The sequence below is a fragment of the Haliotis asinina genome, chromosome 2 (assembly GCF_037392515.1).
Source record: "Haliotis asinina isolate JCU_RB_2024 chromosome 2, JCU_Hal_asi_v2, whole genome shotgun sequence".
Lineage (NCBI taxonomy): Eukaryota > Metazoa > Mollusca > Gastropoda > Lepetellida > Haliotidae > Haliotis > Haliotis asinina.
In genome coordinates, this window is record NC_090281.1 from 59,678,488 (window position 1) to 59,705,969 (window position 27,482).

At 38.8% G+C, this 27,482-nt stretch overlaps 1 protein-coding gene across 1 annotated transcript; it reads left to right on the forward strand.

Moving 5' to 3' along the window:
• LOC137274035 (ceramide phosphoethanolamine synthase-like) lies at positions 1–26,907 on the forward strand. Its single transcript, XM_067806992.1, has 4 exons — positions 1–1,644; positions 15,522–15,644; positions 21,060–21,140; positions 22,979–26,907. The coding sequence occupies exons 1-4, from the start codon at positions 766–768 to the stop codon at positions 23,000–23,002; spliced, it is 1,107 nt and encodes a 368-aa protein (XP_067663093.1). The 5' UTR covers positions 1–765; the 3' UTR covers positions 23,003–26,907.
• Positions 26,908–27,482: the final 575 nt, after the last annotated feature.

Sequence of the window (27,482 nt, forward strand, 5' to 3'; positions counted from 1 at the left end):
AGTTGAGGTGATCAGTACTGCAGCGAAAGCTGCCAGCGGCGGGTGTACGTTCAATCTCTCCGTTAAAGCACATGCCTTACTGCTGGGCACATGGACAAGATACTACATTCTGCTGGAGTGCATTCAGGAGTGTGATATACTGTATGTGTCACGTTTCAGCCGGAAACCTCGTCTCGACAGTGGTTACCCTCGAAAATAGGTGTACAGCTATAAGTGTCTGAGGTGGTGTCACTGACATTATCGCGAAAGGTGGGCCACTTGCGTGATACCAACGATCTTTACAAATAATCAAACGATCTTCATTATGAGAGGACATTATATTCACAAGATCTGCTGTTTGTTTACGGTTTTCAATTCCTCTTTCCCGCGTGTATTGTGAAGCAGACACAGCAGACGTCCTTTCCCAAGAGAAGAACTCAGGGTATTCATTGAATTGAGTCTTCGTCCACAGACTACACAGGGACGGCATTTCCTTTTTCGATACTGCTAACAGTACGTTCACAGTGACCGTCAACCTGGGAGGTCACAGGCTCCGTATTTTAGAGAAGCTAAAAATAAACACTTCGGAATATAAACAAGAAGAATCTCTGTGTCTTCCACTAACACTGTCTCTCACAAGTTCATGCGTCCGTGGATTATTGTTGGAGTGTGGATGCAAGTCTTTGGCCATGGTGTTGTGTGCGCGAAACTGAGCGGGGATAAAGTAAGCAGGTGCTGTAGCTTCTGCTAGGTCACCCTGCCTCCATGTGATGCGAAGAGCTGCTGATGCTGGTGGAGTCACAACATGGCCGAATACAAGGTTACAAGGTTTTAACTTCCAAAGAGCTTCCGGTCTTCAGATTCCTTCCGGTGGTTGTGAGAGAAACGATGGTGCCTTTTTGTACATTTCAGATCTTCCGCGAGGAGAAGAATGTGTTAATATGTCTAGGAACGATCATAACAGTGTTTTACATCATCATGGATATAATATTGTATACAGCCCTCCAAGACACGGTGCTGTCAGTTCCCCAGACCGTCCCTGGTCACGCTTACTCCCCTTTCTATCCTCTGACTATGAAGTTGATCATGACTGACCCCACGAGTCACTATATTATAAAGCCAACTACAGAAATATTCAACCAAGTGACAGGATTTAGTACAGTCTTTTTCTTTGTAACCGCAAATATGATTAGTTTTTCGCATGTGATCATTGCACTAATTGCAGGGAAATTTATAGCATCCGAATGTATCAGGGACCGCCGCTTTGGCTTGATATTATTTGAGTTCAGAACATGGTTAGATGGTCTTGATGGCCTTGTCTTCCGTAGCAGAGCCAAAGACTACGCCTACCATTCCCACAGAAACAGTTCGGGGTACTACATTGATCTTCTGTGTGACACTGTTGGTGGGTTTGCATTATCAATTGGTGCACTTTTATACCTATTCAAATACTTTGATAAGAAGGCTGTCGATGTACCAATGTGGACGAAGAATGGCACCAGTGGTTCCACAAATGGACATACAAGTGTACCCAGTAAAAAGATGATATTTTGGAAAGTTTTCTGTTACGGTATGCTGATTGGTCTGTCCAGCAAATGTTGGGATACGTTCGTTGACCAGATGGAGGGACTGTTTGAGAAACCTATAAACGACGCAGCTTTGACGGTAAGATATGCTCTATTTTTAGTTTATACAATGTTTTATTCAAAGTGTTCCACAGATGTACTGTATGTTGATTAAGCTTAAATGTGTGTATGCATGTATTTCATCAATATAACAATGTGTTTGCTGCTTTCATGATGTTAACACAACAGTAATTGTGCAGTGGATTAGTGCTGATTGTTCATCTCTACTCTGTGGAATAGACACACTTCTGCATGTAACAGTGGAACAAATTAATCAAGACCACACAGCCAAAGATTCATTCAAATTTATACCAAATCAGAAGTTTGTATGTTGAATGCAAACAAAATGACCTTTCAGACACCCAACCCATGATCCGTACAATGTGAAGGCATGCAGGTGTGTTTTTCGTCAGGTGGAATGTCCTGGTTGTGTTTGTATAGAGGCAGTACCTGATATAGTGAAACTTGAACTGGCCATCTGACCGAGATCTGTAATGCATCTCTCCCCAGCAACCCACCCAACACACACTGACATCCTCTGAAACAATTGTATGCTAGTGTTTCTAGCTGATTAACAAGGTGTTGTAATGCGCGTGGCATGTCTGTTATTTAGGCTAATGACATCATTGCCAGCTTGTGGTGGACTAAACAGATGACAGGCCAGCTCTTTCCATCTTTCATTGCAGAATCATTATCGCTGTTCCTACTAAATGTAGGATCATTACGAGAACTTGCTGTCACTGCTAATTGGAGGACCATTGGAGGAACTCATTGTTTCTGCTAAATAGAGTGTTGTATGGACCTCGTTTCTGTGAAATATAGGATCATTTGAGGACCTCACTATTTTTGCTGAACGAAAGGTCATTTGAGGACCTTGATATTTTTGCTGAAAGAAATGTCATTTGAGGACCTCGCTATTTTTGCTAAAAGTAGGGTCATTTGTGGACCTCAGTATTTTTGCTAAAAGTAGGATCATTTGTGGACCTCAGTATTTCTGCTAAATGTGGGACTGTTACGAGGAACTCACTGTTCTGCAAAAAGTAAAGTCATTTTTCTGACCACGTTAAACTAGTCATTGTGAACCTATGTCCCATCTCATAGGAATCTGTTCAACCGTAACAAACAGCCTGACGCTCTCCAGGCCATTAACCGCTATAGCTGAATTAAATGCCCACATATGTAAATGTAAACTAGTAAAGTGTGTACTCTTGTGTTCCACACTGGATGCTTTTCACAGTCAGATTCAAAGTCATGTCCTGAATCTTAGCACTCAGTATTTTAGCTTGTGGATCAAATGATATGAATGTACATCACCTGTCTTTCTGAGATAAGGGGCACACATGGCAGTAGCCAGCCCCTCATAGTTAGAGCCGAGGGGCACACATGGCAGTAGTCACCTCCACGTAGTTACAGAGAAGGAGAGGCTCACATGGCAGTAGCCACCTCCTCATACAGACACGAAGGGGCATATATTGCAGTTGCCACCCCCTCATAGGTACAGACAAGGAGGGGGCATGCATAGCAGTAGCCACCCCCTGATTGTTACAAACAAGGAGGGGCACACACGGCAGGGGGTTACTGTGAGTGCCCTGTAATATACTTAGAGTTTGCAAGAACAGTAGTATAGCAGCTTTCTGTTGGGGTGAGGTGCGTGCTCTTGTTCTACTCCTAATTACAGGATTTCTAACGACCAGGCAGATCAGGATAGTTTTTCAGTGTTTGTTGTTTTTATATCAGATATTTTCTTGGTATGCATAGCAACACATTCAAACTATGCATTAAAGTATCTTTATTGACCTTACTATCAGTGAAATATGTCATTTTTACACATTAGTTATTATATTTACAAACAGGTTGTGTATTATAGTTATTCACCAGACAAGTCATTTTGACATAAGGAGAACATATGTTGAATTCTCCTTTAATCAATGATTTTCATATTATGGAAAGGTTTTTTGCTACTTATATTTAGTCATAAACAAAACAACATAACTGGGGAAATCTAGTATTCTAAGATCGGAATTGTTTGCTGACATTTGCTGCAGGCCTGGAAATACTGGCTTATTTAAGTAGTGACAGATTAATGGCTACTGAGGGGCAATAGTCTTGAGCAAAACATTAAGCCTCATCTGTTCTCTCACCATGCCAGTCACTACTTTACCTACAAACTAGCAAATGTCCTGTTAATTATCAGCTGCAGATTAATGGTGTGATAAGAACATGATAACACTTCTATTGTGGATGTAACAGCAGGTGGGAAAGTTAGAGGTTCACTCCCTCTCTCACGCACGCACGCACGCATGCAGGAGGTAAAACTGACTTGCCCTCACTTACCATTGGCCACTGCATCAGGCCATGTTGCAGTGTGTATTTCTAGGTAGTTATAATATAGGTTATGTGTGACTTCTGACCCTGGTCTTGAGAATCAGGTTTGTGGATATAGCCAGATACAGGTCCCTGCATGGCTCGGTGATCCACATGTATACACTATTTGTCATATTTGATCATTTCCAGTGAAGATGTCATATTTGATCATCTTCATTTGGGATGACATTGCGGGGGCAGAAGTGCAGTTTCTTCAAATGGTGCCATTGGGCACAAGACAATATAATTTAGGTGTGCCGTTATGAAAACAGGCGTGTCTATGCCTTTTGGTGATCTGATTAAACTTGAAACATAACAATTTCCTTAACACTATCAATTCTGCCACAGTAATTCACCGTCATTTGTCCTGGACTCACAAACTGTTATCATCCAACACCGTATTTCCTGTTTTGTGCAGTGGCATTCAAAATGGTTTGGCCTATGTTAAATTGTGAGATTGAGAGCACCACTGAAAAGAGTTTGATGAGATGCAAAAGTAGGTTGAACTGAAGATTATATATAAATATATATGAATATATATATGAATATACACTGTGCTGTGTATTTTGAGACCCTATACCATGTATACCAGCCTTGATCATTGTCATACAACTAACAGGCCCACAGTGATCATTGTGATAATCATACAGTTTGTTTTGACTTCCACGTCGTTTTTTTCCTGATTTTCCAGAATATCTAATCTAAAATAGCCATCTAATAGGTCAGTCAGTCACTCAAGCAGTTTAGGCTGATCAATACCACAGAGAATGCCACATTCTGACAGACAGATGATGGTATTTATACTATTACCAGAGGAACTGGCACAGCAAAGCATTAATTGTTCAGTTTTCACCTCATCTAGGGAGGAGTCGTGTTCAGATTGTCTGACACTTTACAGCAGTGATAGTACACTTGTTGATCACAATATCAAGTTTCCAGCTCTTGTCTTAAACCACTGAGGGGATTCCCCAAAGAATATATGTCATGATGGCTCAATCTTCTCAGTGTACAGTGGCACTGATGATCTGATGTTCATCTGCTGTATTAGTGTGAGTGAGTTTAGTTTAACGGTGCACTCAGCAATGTCCCAGCTATATGCCAGTGGTCTGTAAATAATTTGAATCTGGACCAGACAATCCAGTGATCAACTGCATGAGCATTGATCTGTTCAAATGGGAAGAGATGTGTCAACCAAGTCAGCGAGCCTGACCACCCAATCCCATTAGTTACGTCTTATAACAAGCGCACTGGGCTTTGGTGGCAGTCTTGGAATGCTGAGGACTAATTCTATCTGGGATCTTAAGGGGCCTATTAGGGAACAGTTGTTGACATCCTGCAGTTTAACAGCAGCTGATGCATAGCAGAGTATTTTGTCTCGCCCCACATCAATACATTAATTTCCAACCTATTGATTTTGCATATGCCTATGCACAGCAACAAACACATGGATAGGTATTACAAAGCAAGCCTTGATATTGCAAGATGTTGCCGTTTACTCAGGCAGGGAGATTCATCCTATAGCTAGTTCTGTATTTACTGCCACTCTCCACTACAGCCAAACGTCTTGACCTCATTCTTAGTGCTAAATATATGCCTTGTGTGAAGGAAACAGAGACTTTGAGAGAGATTTACTCTGTATCTGACAATATATGTATCTTGTGTCTAGCGTAGGTATTTGTAACCCTGTACCATACATGTTTGTAAAGCTCTGACATACGTATTTGTACAACCTGTAACATACGTATTTGTACAGCTCTTACTTACATATTAGTACAGCTCTGATATACGTATTTGTACACCTGTAACATAGGAGCTCCTATACCATAGCCTCTAATGTAGATATTTGTACAGCTGTAACATAGGTATTTGTATAGCTCAAACTTAAAGGTCAGATGCAACGTAAAACACAGCTTTGATTCTGTTACCTTTCAGTATGTACTTACCGAAAAAAAAAAAATCATCAAAAATGTCAGTTCAGCCTGTAAAGTTGAAAAGTTCAAAAGAGTTCAAAAGATTCACTAAAAGTTGTTTCAACAGCTGTGCTGCGCTGCACCTATAATGCATGCGCAGTGTATAGGTTGGAGGAGCTTGAAATATATGCATGCATGCATGCCTGTAGTATGAGGTTGTGAGCAGTAGTTTAATCTTGGTTGTGTACACAAACAAGTAAATAATCTGCTTTTTACCTGAAAAATCCCATGTTGATTGTTATAACCAGCCTCTGTCACAGAGAAAACTCTGTGTGTGGTTTATTGACACATATATGTCTGCCGGTCTGCTAATGACGATATGCAGCGCACAACTTCAATCGTTGACCACATGCAATTTAAAATTAACACCTATCAGGCTTTTAAGCCATAAACAAAGAGATTGCTAAGTGTATCGGCAAATGAACCAGTGGCCAATGAAAAGGCTTTATTACACTTGAGCTCTGACTGGGTTTTGTATTGCATCATCTTCGTTTCGAGGGAGGTAAACCCAAGTACAAAATATTGCACTCTTGATTTGCTGTTACACACTCACAATTTAGTTTGTATTTTTCTTAATCAGCAATGCATTTTATATATCATCAATAAGTGAAAACTGTGTTTTAATTATTTTTGAATTTTTGGTTGCAAATGACCTTAAAGTATTTATAGGTATACCTGCCAGCTTTAACACAGGTTTGTGTACAGCTTTGACGACAGTAGTATATTTGATGTGTAGTTAAGTTATGGGCTTGTCTCAAAATGAAATACTGGCAAGGTGACCTAAGATCAGTCACTAAACTGGTAAGATAAGACCTCACCTATTTCCCTGTAGACACTGATACTATCCATTAAATACACGTGGCTCAGGTGATTTGTGTCACTGCCTTGTTCAGTCAGTGTTCAGAATATGTAAAAAATACTGAAATAAGCTTTTGTTCATAGATGCAAGTGTGTTTTCCTGTGCCTTACAGATCAAGGCATATACTGAATGAGTGTGTATTTGAACCAACATTTGGTAGAAACTGAATATCCCTCATGTATGAGATGGTCTCTTTGGTTGTGCCAGTAATCACAGGCAAACTGTAGCGCAAATGGATTGTGCAGAATAGAGAAAATTACCAGTCTTCTTACATATGAGCGAATCAAGCAAAGGTTGACAATGTACTTTCCTCGCTTAAGTTCGAAATATATTTTTCATGTCAAAATAAAATATCGCCACCATCAAAAGTATACACCTATTTATTCACTTGGCTGTGCTCTCACACTTCCAACCCCACGTTGAACAATTACTAGTGTGAAATATTTTTTATTCAACATTTTATGTTCAACTCATGGTAGATCAGACCATTCTTCGCCTCCATTCCACTTCCAACTTCTGGTTTAACGGACTGAAGGAACAGGAGGATATTATTCCATTTGGAATACTTGCAGTTACCTCCCCTGCTTCATTCGCCCATTACGCCAGAATTGTTTTTATGTAGAATAGATGTGACGAAAATTCTAACAATAGTGACAACAGATAAGGCAAATAAACTCCAACAGGTTCATGATAAAATTAGGCAATACCATATTTCATTTCAATTTCTGCTTATTCTTGTTCTGTCACTCCGTTCAGCCGGGAGCTGGCAGGGGTAATGGAGGCGAAGAACGATCTAAATGCCACAAGTGGCGCTTAAAATGTTGAATAAAACATATTTCACGTGATAAATTATTAAACATGAGGTAGGAAATGTGAGAACACAACCAAGTGAGGAAATGGAAGTGTACCTTTGATGGTTGCGATATTTTATTTTGAGATGAAAAATATTTTTTGATCCGAAACGAGGAAAGTACGTTGCCAACCTTTGCTCACTTTGCTTGCATATATATATTATCCATACTGCGCAGCCCCATTTGAACTACAGTTTGCCTGTGCAGTAATGTATGGTCTGATATGATTCTCACAATATATCCCAAAGTTCAGTGCTATCAGTGTCTAAGTTCACAGTCCAGGGTGCACAGTTCACATGAGCTACGTACCTGGTCAATGCTTATAAGCAGTTGTAGACTATAATTCCAGGATGCTCATGCGTTGTATACATGTTTATGATTCCTGACCTCAGGGTCCGACTTACCTTGTCCTTGTTGTTGACGTGTTTATGAGCCATATCAACCCCTAAAACAACCTGGAACTAACTAACTAGCTAACTAATTATTAATTAACTAAATGTATATATTTGTTTGTAGGTGTGTGGCGGCAATGTTCAGTGTTAAAGTTCAAAACATTGCATCGGATACTCACAAAATTGATACTGGAGTTTTAAGTGTGTAATTGAGAAGTTAGCAAACTTTCAGTAGAGCTTCTGATATGCTTCCAAGCAGTACATTTTAGGAAGCTATACCAAAACGTCAGTGAAAATACAGATGTTGATCATCCATAAAATTTTGTCATTTCTCTTCCACCAATTAGAGAAAGCCACTGTAACAAAAACTAGTTTGGAATTGTTTAAATATTAAATCAAAACATTTATATGTTAATGTACATAGTACATACAGGTTTTATCATGTTTGCCAGTGTTGTGTTCATTGCATCATTGTGCCGTAAGCATAGATTAACTGAAAAAAATAGTATCTAAGTAATTAAAAGTAGAAGGATGTTTCTTGTCTGCATCGTGCCTGTGCTCACTGGAGGCACCACAGCATCAAGATCACTTTGAGCTATCCTCCCTCAATGACACAATGACATAACTGGTACACTGTCCTTGAGTCTTTCCTGTTATGTGCATCCAAGTATGGTGTCATCTTATTGCTGTAAGCAGGGTATTAAACAGATTTGAAAAATGACTCAAAGTCTTAATTTTGGGGAGTCATTTTCAGTATTTGTGAGTCATGAAAATTGAATATTTCCTTGTGTAAATCAGAAGCGTTTTACAAAGATTTTTATGATTTTTGCTGTATTGTCATTTATATCAGCAGGTATTAAATAGTAATATTTCCACTTTTAACTGAATCAAGTTATGGCAAACTCCAGTGTGCTCAACAAATAATTGCATATGTGATTTATTCACTTTAAAGTACATTTAGTAACATGAGATGAAAGAAATATCTAACAAAGGCCTTTAACATGAAAAACCCAAGATTATTTACTGACAACATGGGTTAACTTTGTTTTCACTTGCAAAGATGAATCCCAACAAATTAGCAATGTGGCATATTTGTGTTTATCATTCTCAATATGTAACTGAGTGTCACACCAGCAAATTCAACAGCATGGGTCAGTCAAATATTCAGTATAGCCCAGGCAGGTTCATGAATGGTATTTCAGAGTAACAGGACATTGGGTCCTGTATGTTTCAGATGTCAATCTGATTCTTTGCCAATGAAAATTCTCAGGACCCATAGACTGACTAACTAACTAACTAACTAACTGAAACTTAAAACCAGCAAACAAGTGTGACGTGTCACATTTGACAACTTCAGTCAAAGGTATTGTGAAATATACAGTCAGACACTGGGGGCAGCAGGTTGTAGACTTCCATCGGGCTGTGGGTGAATTTACCAGATTTGTCATAGGGTCAGACTCAATTTGTGAACACTGCCTGGCTGTCATGCATGAACAGTAAGGAACACTCAGTCTAAACAGACTATAGTTAGCAGGGCATAACGCCCAAACCACTCATCCTTTATGGACAGTGGCAAAGTAGGAGCGGGTGTGTGGGGGTGGGGGTGGGGTGTGGGGGGGGAAATTCTTACTTCATGGATCCTGAAGTGTGTATCCACTTCTCTGTTTCCTCCTGGATCCAACAATTTCAAAAGGCTCACCCTTATTCCTAAAAGGGGTCGTAATGACAGATTTCTAAGTATTATGTTACGTTATTCATACATACATTGCATTGTGATTCTTAAGACTCATAAAGCAGAGTTATATCACTTAACTTCAACATGAAATAGAAATTAAAAACACACCAATTGTTGGTCATTTATTGTATTGAAAGGTGAGCAGGACACCAAGGTAGAAGGGTAGGGTTCCAAATAAAATGGATCAACTGCTTAAAATGCCAAAGGAAAACATTACAGCTATGTCGTCATGTTATTGCTCTCGATTGACTGCCATGCATTTACAGTGAGGAGCACTCAGCCTAAACAGGCTATAGCTAGCAGGGGATAACACAAAAACACTCATCCCTTAGGTGATTGGTAAAGTAAAACTTGTGAATATTGCACCACTTTTGACTATGGCAAATGTCTAATAATCCTGAGGGCTATTGGCCGTTTTATGTAGATCGTAGTCCTCGATCAACTAACAGTTTTAGTGAAATTGATAATCATCAGAAATGAGTAACAGGTCTTTAGTCAGTGTAAGTAATTAATACTTGTAGTCTGTTAGTATTGCTGATGGTATTTGGTCAGGATCGTCCTGAACTAATGAATATTCATGTGTAATACCTGAATGCGACTTAGATGACCTTTTTTCGGGAGGATTGATAAGACCATTGACTGCAGGCTACACTCACATGGTCTATATTATATGTGTCAGTGATTCAATGTCTCTAACTGATTTCATGTTTTTTGCCTTTGTTCACTTTGCGTAATCTTGGATGTGTTCCTGCCGTGAGGAAGGAATTTTATGTTTTTATTTTCAGGCATTGTTACAAGGGCATGATCTCCAGACTTAATAGCAATGTCAGCAATAGGCAAATTAAGGCTATTCTTGTTGTTGCTTGAGGACACAATTCTCTTGTAAAAGTACATCATGGCCATCCACCATCCACCTTTACACCCTGCACAAACATGTCTTCACACTCAGACACAACGCTACTTGTGAAGATAAGGGTCAGATTTGGGCTTCCCAAACCCATGCTTGTCTTATGAGGCGAATAAGAAGACTAGGTAGTCTAGACTAGTTAGCAAATTGCGTAGTCTGAGATCAGTGCTCTTGCTGTTGGTCGCTGAATTGTCTGGATTATCTAGGTAGGGTATTGCTGAGTGCATTGTCAAATAAGTCCAAATATCATTCAGTAAACAAGTCCAAGCTCACTGTCAGTCAGGAACACACATACCCTCAAACAACCACCCACAGCAGCCAACATACTTTGTGACTACACAAAACCATGTCACCACAGTTGTGTAGTGGTTAGAGCGTCTGGAGAGAGGAAGGTCACAGGTTCAAACGCCTTTTGCATCATACAAAAAGATGTTAAAAAATGTGGTATTTGTTGGTCCCTACATGGCACTCAGCGTTAGTGGGTACAAGAAGGAGTGTGTCGGAGTAAGGATATTCATGCTGAAGTGTGGCATGATATCATTGAGCTAACATAGCTGAAGTCTGGGCTAGTACAAGCAGTGACACATACATATGCATACATATCATCATATTAGAAAAAATATTGAAGTAAGAGGTTCAAACCTATTTAACCTGATCTCATCTGTAACAACACAAACATTCACCTCCACCATCCATGTTGTCCTAATTCATTTCCAATAAATGTCATTAATCGGATCCATCCTCCACACTGGTTACATTTGATTTCATTCGTTTTTTATAAATATTTATGGATGTATGCATTAGAGGATATAGATCCAGAGATGGACAGACTTGTCACAGAGACACTTCTGCAGTGATGAGGCGTACAATATATGTATTCATATCTCAGGTAATCTCAAATATCAGTCCCATGTATAACATCAATGTTTGATTGAAGCATACTTGAATCACCAATTTGTTTACCCAAGGACATTGTAAGTCTTATCAGCAGGTGTTGATGTGGGAGGTAGTACTGATTGATGGTTTAGTGTAGATTTTTAAGTTGAGGATTAAAAAAACTATAGGCTACTAGTGAACAAATATGAAACGGTTTGGTAATAAGCTAGGAAGCTGCATAGATGACGATGGACATCAGAAATAATAATGGATGACCAGTTTATTCTCTTTCTTGTTGACTTTGATGGAGGGGCATTGATGTAGCTGGTTAATCTTGCAGAGAACAAGCACTTCCCCTCTGTTGTGTGGTGGCCATATTGATTGTACTTTTCCTCTTGAAATGGCAGGTAATCAATGGTGACTACATCATTGACCCGTGGGAACAGTGTCTATTGCCAATTATGATATTGCACATCATAATCTGCATATGATGACTTTACGCCCGTACAGTCATGACAGATGTTATTGATTTGTCATGTCAGACGTGAGTGAGTTGCAGGTATTGGAACCTGAATAGGCTGTGTATAGGGGAGAAGGGGTCCTGTCAAGTGAACAAGTTTGGTTAAAACTTAAACCAATACAATGCCCAGAAAGCCTCTAACCCCTCCGTCACAGCATGAATCAATCCAGGTGCATCTTTACAGAACAATGTTTAGGGCCTTGCATGATAGTCCCAGCATGAATCAGACTGACAGAACCATGTTTAGGTCCTTGCATGATAGTCCCAGCATGAATCAGCCTGACAGAACCATGTTTAGGTCCTTGCATGATAGTCCCTGCATGAATCAGCCTGACAGAACCATGTTTAGGTCCTTGCATGATAGTCCCAGCATGAATCAGCCTGACAGAACCATGTTTAGGGTCTTGCATGATAGTCCCAGCATGAATCAGCCTGACAGAACCATGTTTAGGTCCTTGCATGATAGTCCCAGCATGAATCAGCCTGACAGAACCATGTTTAGGTCCTTGCATGATAGTCCCTGCATGAATCAGCCTGACTGAACCATGTTTGGGTCTTTGCTTGATACTCTTGACTTAATCTGCCAGCTTGGAATTCTTCTCAGAGGGTAGTTTGCTCCCCAAAATATAAAGAGAAAATAATTGTTTTCTGACTATCATTATCATTAGTGAACACATATGCTCAGTACCTTTCTGCACAAACAGGTACAGCTATTTATGGGTAGTAACAGTAGAACACTACCTTTCTGACAAACAGGTACTGCTATTCATGGGTAGTTTTTGTAGCACAGTACCTTTCTGCACAAACAGGTACAGTTATTTATAGGTAGTTAAAGTAGAAAACTACATTTCTGACAAACAGGTACAACCATTCTTGGGTAATTAAAGTAGATTTCTACCTTTCTGACAAACAGGTACAGCTATTTATGGGTAGTAACAGTAGAACACTACCTTTCTGACAAACAGGTACTGCTATTCATGGGTAGTTTTTGTAGCACAGTACCTTTCTGCACAAACAGGTACAGTTATTTATAGGTAGTTAAAGTAGAACACTACCTTTCTAACAAACAGGTACAGCTATTAGTTATAGTCGAACACTACCATTCTGCACAGACAGGTTTAGCTATTCATGGATAGTTACAGTAGAACACTACCTTTCTACACAAACAGGTAAGATGTTCATGGGTAGATACAGTGGCACAGAAAGTAACCAAATCGATTTTAACCCTGTTCAGTTTGGCAGATCAATTTGGTCAATCAGTCAAATATTTGTGCAGCAATCTGAGTACAGTTAGTTTACGAGTGGCCACCTGTCCTGTTGAATGTCATTCATTGATCGCTACCCTAGGCCGGTGGGCTGTGTTATCACATCATGGTCAGACTGTAGGGCCAGTATATGTTATAGCTTTATATATCCTTCTCCCTTGCCAGTCCCTATGTCAAGACACACTTATCGATAGTATTGTATGAACGCCTTGAGATTGACTAGACACCAGCCAAGCATGACAAGTGTCAGTTCATATTGAACTGTAACATATAACAAGAATGACTTGGCATTTTTTAGCATTGATACATGAAAGCCATTAAACTATACTCTAGAGAAGTTTTTATTGGGTATGGGACAGTGTAGGGCATTGATTTTTCAACTTGCCATGGCAATCCTGTTTCGTGTGTGGGTATGCGTGCATGCGTGTTATACTGAGAATAAGTCACTGAAAATTTCTAAAAATTTTATGAAATTCCTCATTCACTCAGTGGGTTCACAAAATCCTAGGAGTTCCAGGGGATTTTACCCAAACCCTGATAAACACAACAATTTTTGTTTATATATATTCCCTAAAATGATTATGTTGCATTCTCAGTAAAATGAATATATTGCATTTTCAGTGTTTTTTTGACAATAATGTTTGTAAATATTTCATTTCTTTTAAGTAAAGACAAAATGCACATATACTTGATCTATACACCAGCATAGCTATATCTGATCTGCATCTGAGTGGACGCAGACACACATGAAATGTACACCTGACTGGACTGGTGACTATATATGATGTAAACAGCTGCTAAATGTACCTGTCATATACACCTAATTAGATTATTTCATACATACACTTCCATAGATGTGATTGATATATACACTTTCCCATAGTTAAAATACACCTGTTCTGCTTGGTCATTGCAAATATGTCCATTACCGTTCATTAATGGAAACTTTACTTAATACAGACAGATTATTTGATCTGATTTGGTTTATTAAGGTTTAACTGAAAAAGGATATTTCATGTACATTGATATGCACTGTATTCCCCATTCGGGTATTCTTAAATCCTTAAATACTAATTTCTGAGTATTTAATTAATTTAGTTTCTGATGCCTCATGATAACATTTTTAAGAAAATGTTGAGCTATTCAAATCAAGCTGACACGATAAAAACCAATAAATATACATCCATAGACATATCTGATATATACCTATACACTTCCATAGATATAATTGATATGTAAAACTGGTGTACCTGAGACCAGTCTGCATATGTCTGTGTTCCAGATACATAAAACGTGTGATATCATAGGCTTAGGTGACAAGTGTAATGTACATGATGTTTTAAATTAGAGAGAGATGTTAAAGGGTGCATGTCATATGGTAGGAAAAGCAGGTCATGTATTTTTTTTTCAAAAAAGCTGTACATTCAGATTTCTGTGTCATCAGGCACTGGTGACAACTGTACCCATCTTGTCTACCACAGTTGCCTTCAGCCTGTTTGGCCACTGAGCTGTTGATTGATTTTGATTGGCCTGTCTCACAGACCCTGATCCATATTAGTTTTCCTTCCATCATGGCTTTTCTGTAATTGTAATAACCCTGATTCCAGCAAGCCTAGATTTTCCTCATGTTCAGTTTTAGGTTCTGAATCCCCCCCTCACTTGCTTTTCAACTTATTTGGAGTTTGATATTTCTGTCAGAATTATGTGTTTTCAGAGAATAAACATTATTCGGATTTGTTTTGAACAATTTTGTTTCTGCAAACTGTGCTTGTTACATCAGAATGTACTACAAAATTTACCAGCACAGCTTTCTAAATTACCTAATCAGTTTAAAAACATTTAACCTTTTCCAATTGTCCTTGTAAACAGACCATTTTATATTATCGAGATGTTTCAGCTTTGTCTGGCAGATTTCGGAAAGATTTTGTTCTCGCAGATGATCTGTACAGTATATACAGTTAATGCAGCATATGTTCATTTATGAAACCAGCAGTGTCAGATGCAATATGGTCATGTGACGATATGTGATCATGTTATCTTTCCCATTCATGGTTATTCTGTGTCTTTAAGGTCAAAAAGTGTAATGATGACGCTGAAATTTTGCAGCAGAAAATCTCAAACCCAAAAAAGTCCATAGTAATTTGTTCTTATTATTATTTTGCTGTCTTTTGTCTTCAGGCACTCCAGACGTCGACGCTACATTCGTGGTTCACGTGGTGCATCATCCTGTTCTGGCGCCTTCTCCAAGGGCAGCAACTCTTACAGTACCTCGTGGTAGCTGTGTGTATAGATAAAATATGGGTAAGTGAAAATGATTTTCTTTGTGTTTTACCAAAAGATTATGAATGAGACCATCCAACAGAAATCTCACTTTGTGTATTGTGGGTCACATTTATGTATTGTTTGCCTGACCTTTTATGTTATTGGTTGCACTCATGCGGCTTTCAAGATGTCCTCCCATGTGAACATACCGTTGATATTGTAGTCTTACAACTGCCTCACTCTCTATCCCTCTCTCTCTCTTTCTCTCTCTCCTGTTCTTTCCCTCTTTCTCTCCTTGATCTCCATCTTTTTGTCACTCACGCTCTTTCTCCCTCCCTTCTACCTCTCTTTCTCTCCCTCTCTTTCACTCATTCTCTATTTTTCTCACTGTCTTTTTCTCCCTTATGCTCTCTCTCTCTCCATTCCTGTTCTCAGCCTGTTGTGGTGTGCCATGGATGACACAGTTGTAGAAGCTCTGTATGGTGGTAGGTAATCCTGGCTGATGGGATAAGGTAGTTGTGACCTCCTCAGTCCAGGTGCACTGAATGCCCTGGGAATGTTGTGGTGTGCCATGGATGAATGAGTCACACAGTTAACCAGCTGTTTCATTATGACGTAACCATTTAATTCATTGTTGGCAGTTACAAGGGATCTAAAAAAATTTAAGGCAGTTTGCACAAAAAAAAACTTCAGAAAGGTTACCTGACTGGCTTCAGCAGCACATCCAATTAAGTGAAGGGGCTGGTTTGAAGGCTCAGTGTGTGTGAATGTGTCTGTTATAGGTGTAATGAGAGACTGAGTCAGCGATATGAAACATCCCTGTATTCTGGGTTTGATACAACGTCATTCTTTTATTTCCTCGGTTCATATCATCTTCGCTATTGCATGCTTATCATTGGTTTTCAAATTATTTGAGGGCGAGAAAATGGGATATAGTTGGAGAGAAACGTAGTGGCATGGAGGCATGGGAAGATTTTGTTTATTATAGCCAGCCAGGAAATTCTACAGAATCTGCTAGAACTGGTTCTTGAACAATTATTCTTCATGCCTTTACATCATTGAAGCTTCTGATGTAAGGGGAAGTATGACTTGAATTTCACCCACTCATTCATTTGTGAATTCCTTTCTGTACTAGGACCAGGAAGTCATGTACTGCTTAATGTTACTACAAGTGCAAATGACTTTTTAAAACCAACTCAGGAAAATCTGAATGTAACAAGGACCGTTCCTTTAACACTTTTGTACACTATGTTAAGTGGCCCATACAGCTGTATTAGACACCAGACTATTGGGATACACTAGAATAACAATTGATGCATTCTACAATTCTATGCAATTTCTACGCTTAAAACAATTCAACCCATTTTGTAACAGCAGTAGCAACAGGTGTATTGTAATCAAGCTGTAGATATAAGCAACAGTTTTATGCTATTTATTAATTAATACACTGGAAATTGGTATTATGCTGTCTGATAAATATGCATAGGAGCGGAAACATTGCATGAAAACATGATGGTGAGCCTTTCAGCTGAACCTATCTGTTGTCCTACTGCACTCCCAGATGAATGAGTTCCCAGCCATTTGTTGTGACCAAGCAGCTATTACTGGAAGCTAATTTGATGGATTTCAGTGATGATTTGATGTATTTCAGAAAATCCCTGACTATTCTTTGAAGAGAATAATAGAATGATCAGGCTTTATATTGCATGAAAACACTACCCTTTTTTATTTTGCTGACAGATATGTGTCACTGTTTAGTAAGCCCTCTGTGAGGCTCTCAATGTTAGTGTGAGTCGGAATGCTGTTTGAATATGTTTGTGGATATGGAGGTTTATGTGATATGGAAAGTAAGCACCTCAGCCAAATCATGTATAGCAAGTACATTTGGGGGTCATGGTATGCAGTGTCATTATGATTGTAATGTGCAATGATAAACACAAAAATATTATTACTGGTATGTATGTCTTGTTATCACATGCATGTTCTTTATGACTATGTGTGTGTAATATACATACTACCATTATGACTAAATGTGTTTCAATACATATTGTCTTTATTATTATATAGTGTTTCATTATACATACTACTATTATGACCATAGTGTGTTTTGATACATTGGAACATTATTATTATATGGCATTATGATATACAGGGTCATTCTGCAGACATAGCATATTGTGATATAAATGATGCTAATGACTATTAGTGTTCCCCCTAGGCACATTTAGGAGGGCGCAGCGCCCTGCCATTTTAACTTTTGTGCCCTGTCCTTTTTATTTGTGACTTGCCCTTTTTCGCCTCAATCGCAGTTGTTTACTATGACGAGTGTGTATTTTCCAGATTTGAAATGGTTTTTTCGAATTCTAATCTTAAAATACAAACTGAAAAGAGAAAAAACAAACTTTAGAATTGAAATTATAAGACAATTTGACTTCTTATACATTTTGTTGTTTTTTAAGCAATCGTCACTATCATGCCCTTTGAGGTTATGAAGTGCCCTTTTCCATGAATTGACCCTGCCCTTTCTGAACCCTAGGGGGAACACTAATTATTACACATGTGGTACTTCATAAAGGTGTTTCATAACAAAGTGTTATGACACATATGTGTCATAACACCTTTGAGTGATTTGATTGGCTAGTACATGAACTTTGACATTACTGGTACTACTTTCATCACCCATTCTATTCATGATTTTCATTCGAGTTTTCACATCTGAGAGCATGTAAAAAGAAAACACTTCTATGGAATCAGATAAAATTTATTTCATTTAGTGTGGTTACTAGCATTATTTTCAATTCTATGATAACTCAAGTTTCTGTAATAAAAAACGAAAATAAAACAATATATAAAAATACGTAAGTAAATATGTCTAGTAGGCCTCTCATGAGTGTAAACAAATATGGCGTCGCCTGTAAAAAGTTATTGATTTCGTCAAAATTGACAGACAATTGTTGGGAAGAGTTGTGAATGTTATCAAGAGATCTAGATTGAATACCTACTGCGTGTATGTTGTCAGGACTGCACAGTAACACACAACATCAAAAGACGAGCGACGCTCTTGTATCTCTATCACTGCCACTGTCAGCCACATCCATTCGCGTCCTCCTGCACAAACATATTGTCGCTGCCATTCTTCCCATGGTTTCTTATGTAGGGGTCAAAAGCACTTCCCAGAATCTGAGCACAATAGGCTTGTAATCGTCTTCGTTCAAGGTTGTAGGCTGTGTTTTCAGACCCAATTTTCAGTGGAGTCTTCAACATGAACATCGAATCTCGACAAGTGGGAATTCCAAGCCGAGATGAGAAGGCGTCGCTGGCATCCTGCGCAAAGCGTCACCAAATTATTTACAGTAACTCGTCCTCCGATGAAAAACATTAAGCTCAACTATTTGAGACACACAGTTCCCTGTTATTCACATTCATCTTTGTGTGACATTCCAATCACCAATATGATGTATTAATCCGCGTTACATGGTTCTATATAGGAAAGCAAAATATTGCTTCATTTTAACGATATTTTCACTTTTTAGAACGTGGATAATAAATAGGACACAAAACTCGTTCCCCTTTCATATCAAGTTTATGTCCCTCATGAAATAATTTTGGTTTGTCACTCAGGACATAAACTTGATATGAAAGGGGAAGCTCATTTAATATCCTATAGCTATATACGGTGTAATAATATACAGGTTTGTTATGACTGTAACACAGTTAATGATATACAGGTTCATAATGACTGTATGCAGCATAGTGATATACACAGCCTTAATAACGGTGTGTTCCCCTCGGACCTCTAATCATATATTATTGAGTAAACTGTGCCAACATGAACATAAGCTGTACTCCATACAAGCTGGATAAGTTTGTTGTAAAGGGCGCCACATTTTGAGCTGTGGCATTTAACTGTTTCTGTGTCAACCCAACCTATGCACACATGAAAACACTGTCTTAGATGTGCTAATGGTGTGTTATGATGGTGAATATTACATCAAGGTGCCCCTCCCTGTTGTGCAGGTGTTATTTGTTTTTCCGTTGTCATCTCGTGATAAGTACATGTAATGAGGAAGCTGGCTTTAGCCTTGTGCTCTCAGCTGACAGAACATGCAGCTAAATGACTCACCACATTACAGCGGAATATACCATTAGAACTTGTTTCTGGCTAATGGGTCAAACAGTTTGGTGTCCTGTATCCATTTGTGTGTATTTGTTTACTGTTTATGTCATGTTTAATTTCCCTAAATGAGCCATAAAGGTGCTAGATGTGTTCTCATAATGATATGCTAGAGCAGCAATGGTATAATCATTGGGAAGGATCTCCATTGCGGGTGAAGACTTGTTTCAACAAATATCTGTGACACTAGGGTGTCTTTTTATCTATTTTCTATATTCTGTTGATATGAATAGTCCAGATTGGTTCAGTTCACTGGAGAGAAGCCATTTCATTGTCACAAATCATACCTTGGCAGCCTACCTGAACTGTGTGATGGTGGGTTTGAATCCCAGTTTAGTCTGATTATGTTCCTAGGTTTGTTAACACCTTACACACATACCCAAGCTTGTTGGGTTGACTAGAGAAGCTGCTTGCAAGGCCGGGAGTTTTATCTCCCTTGTCAAACTGAGATGTAGTCATGCTACTAACATACAGCTCAAAGGAGTGTGACCCCCATGACGATCACTCCAATATGGGGACGTGAAGATCCGCAATAAAATTCATCTTAAGTAACCCATGCTTGTCGTAAGAGGTGATCAGATTCGCTGACTCGGTTTGAAACATGTCATCATATCCCATAGATCGATGCTGATGATTTCCATCACTGGATGGTCTGGTCCAGACTTGATTAATAATAGACCACTGCCATATAGCTGGAATATTGTTGCTGAGTGCAGTGTGGAACTAAACTCACTCTCTTACTCCCAACATGGAGTCAGGTTACTGTCATGTTCTTGACAAGGAGTTAAAAGTCCCCCAACCCCATCATCTCACACAGAACAGGTGTCATGCACATACTCCTTCATACAACAGATGTGATGTTTCATTTCTTTGATCACGTTTGGAAAGACATTGTCAAACAATATGCACATTTATAGTTCATCATTAATGTGTGACCACCTTACCTGCACTGTAGGTAACTAAATGGTTTACATATGTCTTTGCCTGTAATCACGACCATGTTGTTGCCAGTTTTTCATACACTGCTGTTCCTGTTGTTAATGCTCTACAAGGGTTCAACTGAAGTTAAAGCATTCCTACTTTTCTATCACTTGAGTGTTGTTTCTGTCTTCAAGTCAGATGATGCAGTTCAGTGACTGTTTATTGATTAGGATGTGTTTGTAGCTGGCTGACTGTCGTTACACCTTACTCGTGTGTTGATCATAGTCAGACAGTGTGTAAACCATGTGAAGGTGCATTACTGTATACTATATGAACATGATTGTGTTATTTGTTTTCAGGAATTCGTCAATTTCGTTCAGTACCTCGGATATATTGTCATCATTTCTGTAGCCCTTGCATCCTATGCCTATGTACAATATGTAAGTACCACTTGTATACCTTATATACAATATGTAAGAATGACTTTGATCTAACACTTTCATACAGTGCCACTTGTATGTTACTTACACAAGGGACTTGTCCCTTGTTAACATTCACAATGCAAGTATGATTTGTATCCAGCACTTACATACATTATGTACATAGTCATTGTAGCTCACTGTTGATACACAAGATATTGTAGCTCACACTTGATACACAAGGCATTGTAGCTCACACTTGATACACAAGATATTGTAGCTCACACTTGATACACAAGGCATTGTAGCTCACACTTGATACACAAGGCATTGTAGCTCACACTTGATACACAAGGCATTGTAGCTCACACTTGATACACAAGGCATTGTAGCTCACACTTGATACACAAGATATTGTAGCTCACACTTGATACACGAGGCATTGTAGCTCACACTTGATACACAAGACTTTGTAGCTCACACTTGATACACAAGGCATTGTAGCTCACACTTGATACACAAGACTTTGTAGCTCACACTTGATACACAAGATATTGTAGCTCACACTTAATGCACAAGGCATTGTAGCTCACACTTGATACACAAGACATTGTAGCTCACTCTTGATACACAAAGCATTGTCGCTCACTCTTGATACACAAGGCAATGTAGCTCACACTTGATACACAGGACATTTTAGCTCACACTTGATACACAAGACTTTGTAGCTCACACATGATACACAAGGCATTGTAGCTCACACTTGATACACAAGGCATTGTAGCTCACACTTGATACACAAGGCATTGTAGCTCACTCTTGATACACAAGGCATTGTAGTTCACACTTGATACACTAAAACTTTCATAAGTTGTTCACTGGTCGCTAGTGAGGAGACAAGGACTGATGAAGGGCTCAGTGAATAGAATCAAACATCGAGGGTATGTCAACCCCATGAACCCCGAGGGACCAGTGAACAACTTATTTGTCTTAACAAACACCTCAGTGTTAATTTGAATTGTTTGAGGTACCAATACAAATCTTTTTGTAACCATCACTAGACTTTGCAGACAAGAGAAACAGATTTAGAGTTATCTCCCTTCCATAGATATGCATTTGCTAAACATTGGTCATTTTCATACATCATACATGATCCAGTGTTATTCGAGATAAAGAATTACTACCAGCATTCCCAGCAGAATACATGGAAAATATTACTCACTTGTGAAATAATAATATTCATAGAAGAGCGCTCAGCCAATCAGAAAGCAACATTTACATGCCAGGTAAGATAAAAGGCTTTGTAGCTCACATTTGATACAATAAGTAAACCATTTTTGTACACTTTCATACAAAAGTATGTACAGCTTGAAAGATCTATGCCCCAGAGCATATATAGTTCTATCTAATATACTCGTACAATAACACAAACACACAATACAAACATATATATATGTACAAATTGTAGCTCACTCTTAGGTTCATTATTTAGGTCAAGGCACTCATACAAATGTATTAGTACAGCTGGGTAAAGAATTGTGGTTTGGTTTCGTATCGTAGAAACCATAAAATTACTTGATCTTAGATGTATATTATTTCTAAGAAATACTGTGTTTAGTTTGAACTTTATCACATTCTGATGATATAAAAGTATACTGTAAATACTCTTAATTTCAGGGACTATTATTTTATTTATTATTTTTTTTCATGTTTCTTTACAAACTTTGTATCACATAACTTGTGAGGAAAGCTGGAAAAAAGAAGGGAACACTTGCTCTATCATGTGACACCTATTTTGTTCCCCCTCGGCATGTTTTGACTAGTTTGCTGGCTATGTAATTTTGTTGTTTTCCTTCCAGGTGAAATTCCTTCTACACCTCTGACACAAGAACTAACCCAGTGAAAGTGTACACCAGAATTGATTGTGGTGCCATGTTGCCCCAGCGCTGGAGAGTTCTAAAACTATACTGTGATAATAGATAGAGGATTGTAAAATGACATATTTAATGCTTGGAGCTTAACTTGTGTTATATTTGTCATGCCACAGTTTTGTGGAAAGCCTCTATAGACAGTATGCAGTGGTACTTTGCGTCCAGGTCACCATCATACATTGTCCTTTCGTGACATGTTCATTATCCTCAAGAATTGAGAAGCTGTTTAGTTAAACCAACAGAATTCACTTCAGATGCAATAAAAGATTTTATGCTAAACAGTTAACTGCTAGAAGGTTCGTTTTGATGATACTGTTTGCTACCTTCTAGTTTATGTTTGCTTTTGGGAGCAGTGAAGTATCCAGTTACTTGACAATAATCATTTATGTGCAGTTCGCGACAATCTGGGCCATGACATAACTCTTGTGTTCTTGCTTCATTAATACTATTGTTGGATCAACTTGAGCGTGAAAATACATGTGTTTGAATGTTTGCAATGTGTTCAAAGTCTACAGAGCGTCATAATATCATGAATGTAATCATTGATTTTATTGATTCAGTAATAGCATCAATCTTTTGAGCATAATGAGGATATGTTTACAGGTACCCGTGAGACAAGACAACAGGGATTTAGTTCAGTAACAGCACTGTCTCTACAGACAACAGTTTTTTTAATGTCAAAATGGAGATTTTTATCAAGGGCTTGCATTTATCATTAAAGATGCACTAGTGTGTTACCGTAGGAAATTGCTTGAAATGGGAAGTTTGTGACAAAAGTGCTTTCCTTCGCTCCTGCACTCCTGTTTATTGCAAAATCCCATCTTGCCTTCTGTTGCATATATTTCATTAAATGAAGCATCATCAGCTTTGAAATATAAACCAATATTCATGAATAACTATGTATGTGAAGGACAGTTGGAGTAGTTTCATTATTCATGCAGTAGTTGTATTCGTAAAGGATACTTTCACTGGAAAATGTGAACATGTTCACATCGTAGTTTGTCAAAATGTGCATCAGTCTGATGGTAGGACGAAAGGGTTACCCTGTTAACCACCAGATGTGACCTGTGCCTCACATTCATACCTGCAATATTCAGAATTGTCATAATCATTGTCAGATTTACTTTAATCGTGTATAAATGACACTCAAACTGAAGCTTCCAATGTAACTATGCAGAGGAATAGTCTGCAGATGGGAAGAAGCCATCATGTTTGACCTTGACCTCTTGACATTGGAATCAGTGTCACGACAAGTAAGTGGGCCAAACACGTCATGGTGTCAGCCAGGTTACAGAGCCGATGTAAAGAGTGACCATTATGTCATGTCATTTGTAACGTTACGCCCTGGTCACATGACCAACACAGGAATCATGGGAAGTGACTCCTCCATTTTGATCATTGCCATTCCATTTGTTTCATTTCATTGTTTTTGATTACTTGTGAAGGGGCCAATTTAATGGGACATCCCGTGCAGTGATTTTCTGGCTTGTTTACACAATTAATCCGCTCATTCCGATGTATATAGGTAAGCTTGTGTATAACCCGCTATAGTATGTGGGTTGTTCATGGCTTGGTGGCCAATCAATCTCCTGTCCTGATGCCTGCACACTGCTGTAGCCTATGGCTATGTGTGATTTATGGGGCGATAATATTCCCATTGCACTCTTTTTACTGCATATTAACCAAGCACACAAGATATAGTCGTTTATTTCTAGTGATTTTTGTTGTGTCATCCAACATGAAATTCTCAGTGATGCTATTTACATGTAATGATAAAAACGTATTTTTATTTTGTTTATAACATTTGTCTCCTTTTTGCACTAGGATGTATACACCAAGTGTGTCTACTGAATCACTTGTATAATGCATAAGCTGCATGAGCTTGTTAAGGTAGGTACAAATGATGTGATGGGTCAGCTGAGACCTGTGTTAACCTGGGTGCTATTGTACAAGCAACCTTAGCATTACGACAGTCGTAAGTCTGTGTTAAAGAATGGGAGTTACGATCACTGTAGTTGTTAAGACAACAACCTGACCACTACCCACCTATCTCACCCAGCCTCTCACTATAATTTGTTACATATTGGTCTGTCTGTAGCCAAGATGTCCTGAATGGCATGACATTTCTAGACGACTGTACTGTCATCAGACATACCCAAACTTGGTTCTTGTCAAACATTGACTCTGTTATCCATTTTAAGTTTATTCAGATGTTGATGGTCTTTGATCTGTTAAGTTTATGTATAAAATTCTCATTTTTGCCTTTTGTCGTCAGAATTGTAAATTAAATCCTATAAATTTGGATCACATCTTCCTCACTTGCAAAGTTCTGGAATAATTAATCTGTTCTCACAATAACTGACTGGGAAGCAGTGCATCTTGATTACCATGTTGATGAGATTAATAGGGTTTCACTGTATTAAGGAGGAGGCAGTTCAGGATAGGGTTATCCCTGTGTAAACTAGTTCTGCCATAAAGTCACATGTACACACATTAAGAGGGACTTTGATAGCATTTGCTATCCTTTTGATTTATGTCAGCCAAAAGGGCAATGGTATTTTGATTTTTAAATGTTTTGTTTCTGACAATCCCAGGATTACCTTCTGAGCTCAGTTAGTGTTAGTGTTAATAGTTAAATGCAATAAATATTTGTTCTTCCTTCACTACATCTCCCTCAATAACCAATTCACAAATGTACACCCACACCAACACCAACACACACACACACACACACACACACACACACACACACACACACACACACACACACACACACACACTCACTCTCACAAACACAAACACACACAACCATAACCTTGACTCCAACCATACACAATCACTGCTACTCCCCAGCCAGTAACCACAGACACCCCCACATTCACATCCACATCTACACCCACATCCACACCCACATCCACACTTAAAACCACACTAAAACCATAACCACAACCACAGCCATGACTCCATCCCCCATCACTGCACCAGAACCAAGACCAACATCCATCTTGTGTGTGTGCAATGGGCAAATGTGTTTGTATTGAGCTTCCAGATTATTTGTGTGCCTTTCAGACTATTTTCAAAACTGTTACAAGGTTGTACATGTTTCAGATACCAAATAAAGTTACCATTTACCTCCTCTTTGATTGGAGTAAGGGCCTAAGAGGGTGGTCCAGTGAGGGTTGTGATCTCAAGGACATTGACTGGGCTTATTCACAAGAACTTGAAGCATCAGTGTTTTTCTACAAAACTTTGGTTAAATAGCTGTTGTAAAACTGGCTACATTTGACACCCAGGTCTTAGGTGCTGCCATTAACCTTGCAGAACTTCTTCCTTGGTTGTGCCAGATACAGATGATCAAAGGTTGGAGTTTATATATGTTTTCGGCTGATTGTTTCAGGATTTCTCAGCACCATCCCCATTCTGATGGGTTTCAGCATTGCTCCTGTTATACTACCCTACAGAACAGACTATTTATTACTGATAAAACTGAAATTTGTTTCAAATCAGTGTTCAGTCAGTCACCCTCGCTGGAATGATATCACACAGACACCCCTTACTCCATGCCCATGTGAACTACAGAAGCAAGCTTCGCAATGCTATCTGCACATAACCATATACCGTTGTGTCTTTTAAATAAATATTTATCTTATAACCAAATATATTGATTATTATGTATAATTATGCTGTTATGACTCGTTTGGCCAAATATATATTCTGCAGTATAAGATGTTATTTTATCTATTATATTAATATGATTATTGTGCAGTAAGCTGTATTTTCTCCCAACATGAATCTGCATGCTTTGTTAAACTGTGTGACTGATGACTATGATTGGAATAAAGAGACATCAAGCAGAACATCCCATTGGTTGTCATCACTCAAACTGAACTTTGGTAGTTGCCCAAGGAAGATGTAACAGCAGGGATAATGTAGCACGATTTCATTAAAATCAACTGCCGCTAGTCCACACGCTACGAGTGATTTTAGCAATATTTCAGCATGGTCTGGGAGGGGGACTCCAAAAATGGACCTCACACGTTGTATCCTTTTTGAGAATCAAACCCAGGTCCTCCGCGCGACAGGGAACGTTGACCACAAGGCCACTCAACAATCAAAAGGACTAGTATTTGGAACTCAAACTATCTTTGCACTTGGGTGATTGCTGAATATTTAAGACAGAGAACTCCCCTGTTCACTGTTCCGCTCAGATCAGGTTCGTTCCACCATTCTGCTAGAGTTCATAATTGTGAGTGAACTCGTCAGGTTTATCATGACCTTGAACATAGCATCATTTGTCATGTGCGAACTTTATGTCGGCAAAGGTCCGAAAGTGAACACAGGAGCACAGATACAGTGCGGAGTAGATGGGTCTCAATTAACTCTCAATAGTGAATGACCCTTCATATCACGCCTTGGACCCATGTGAATGCAC

Excerpts from the sequence above, each read along its gene's own strand:
- LOC137274035 (XM_067806992.1), top strand. The coding sequence starts at position 766 with ATGCTGGTGGAGTCACAACATGGCCGAATACAAGGTTACAAGGTTTTA. Across the intron at positions 1,645-15,521 it reads TAAACGACGCAGCTTTGACG|GCACTCCAGACGTCGACGCT; the intron begins GTAAGATATGCT and ends TTTTGTCTTCAG. Across the intron at positions 15,645-21,059 it reads TGTGTATAGATAAAATATGG|GAATTCGTCAATTTCGTTCA; the intron begins GTAAGTGAAAAT and ends ATTTGTTTTCAG.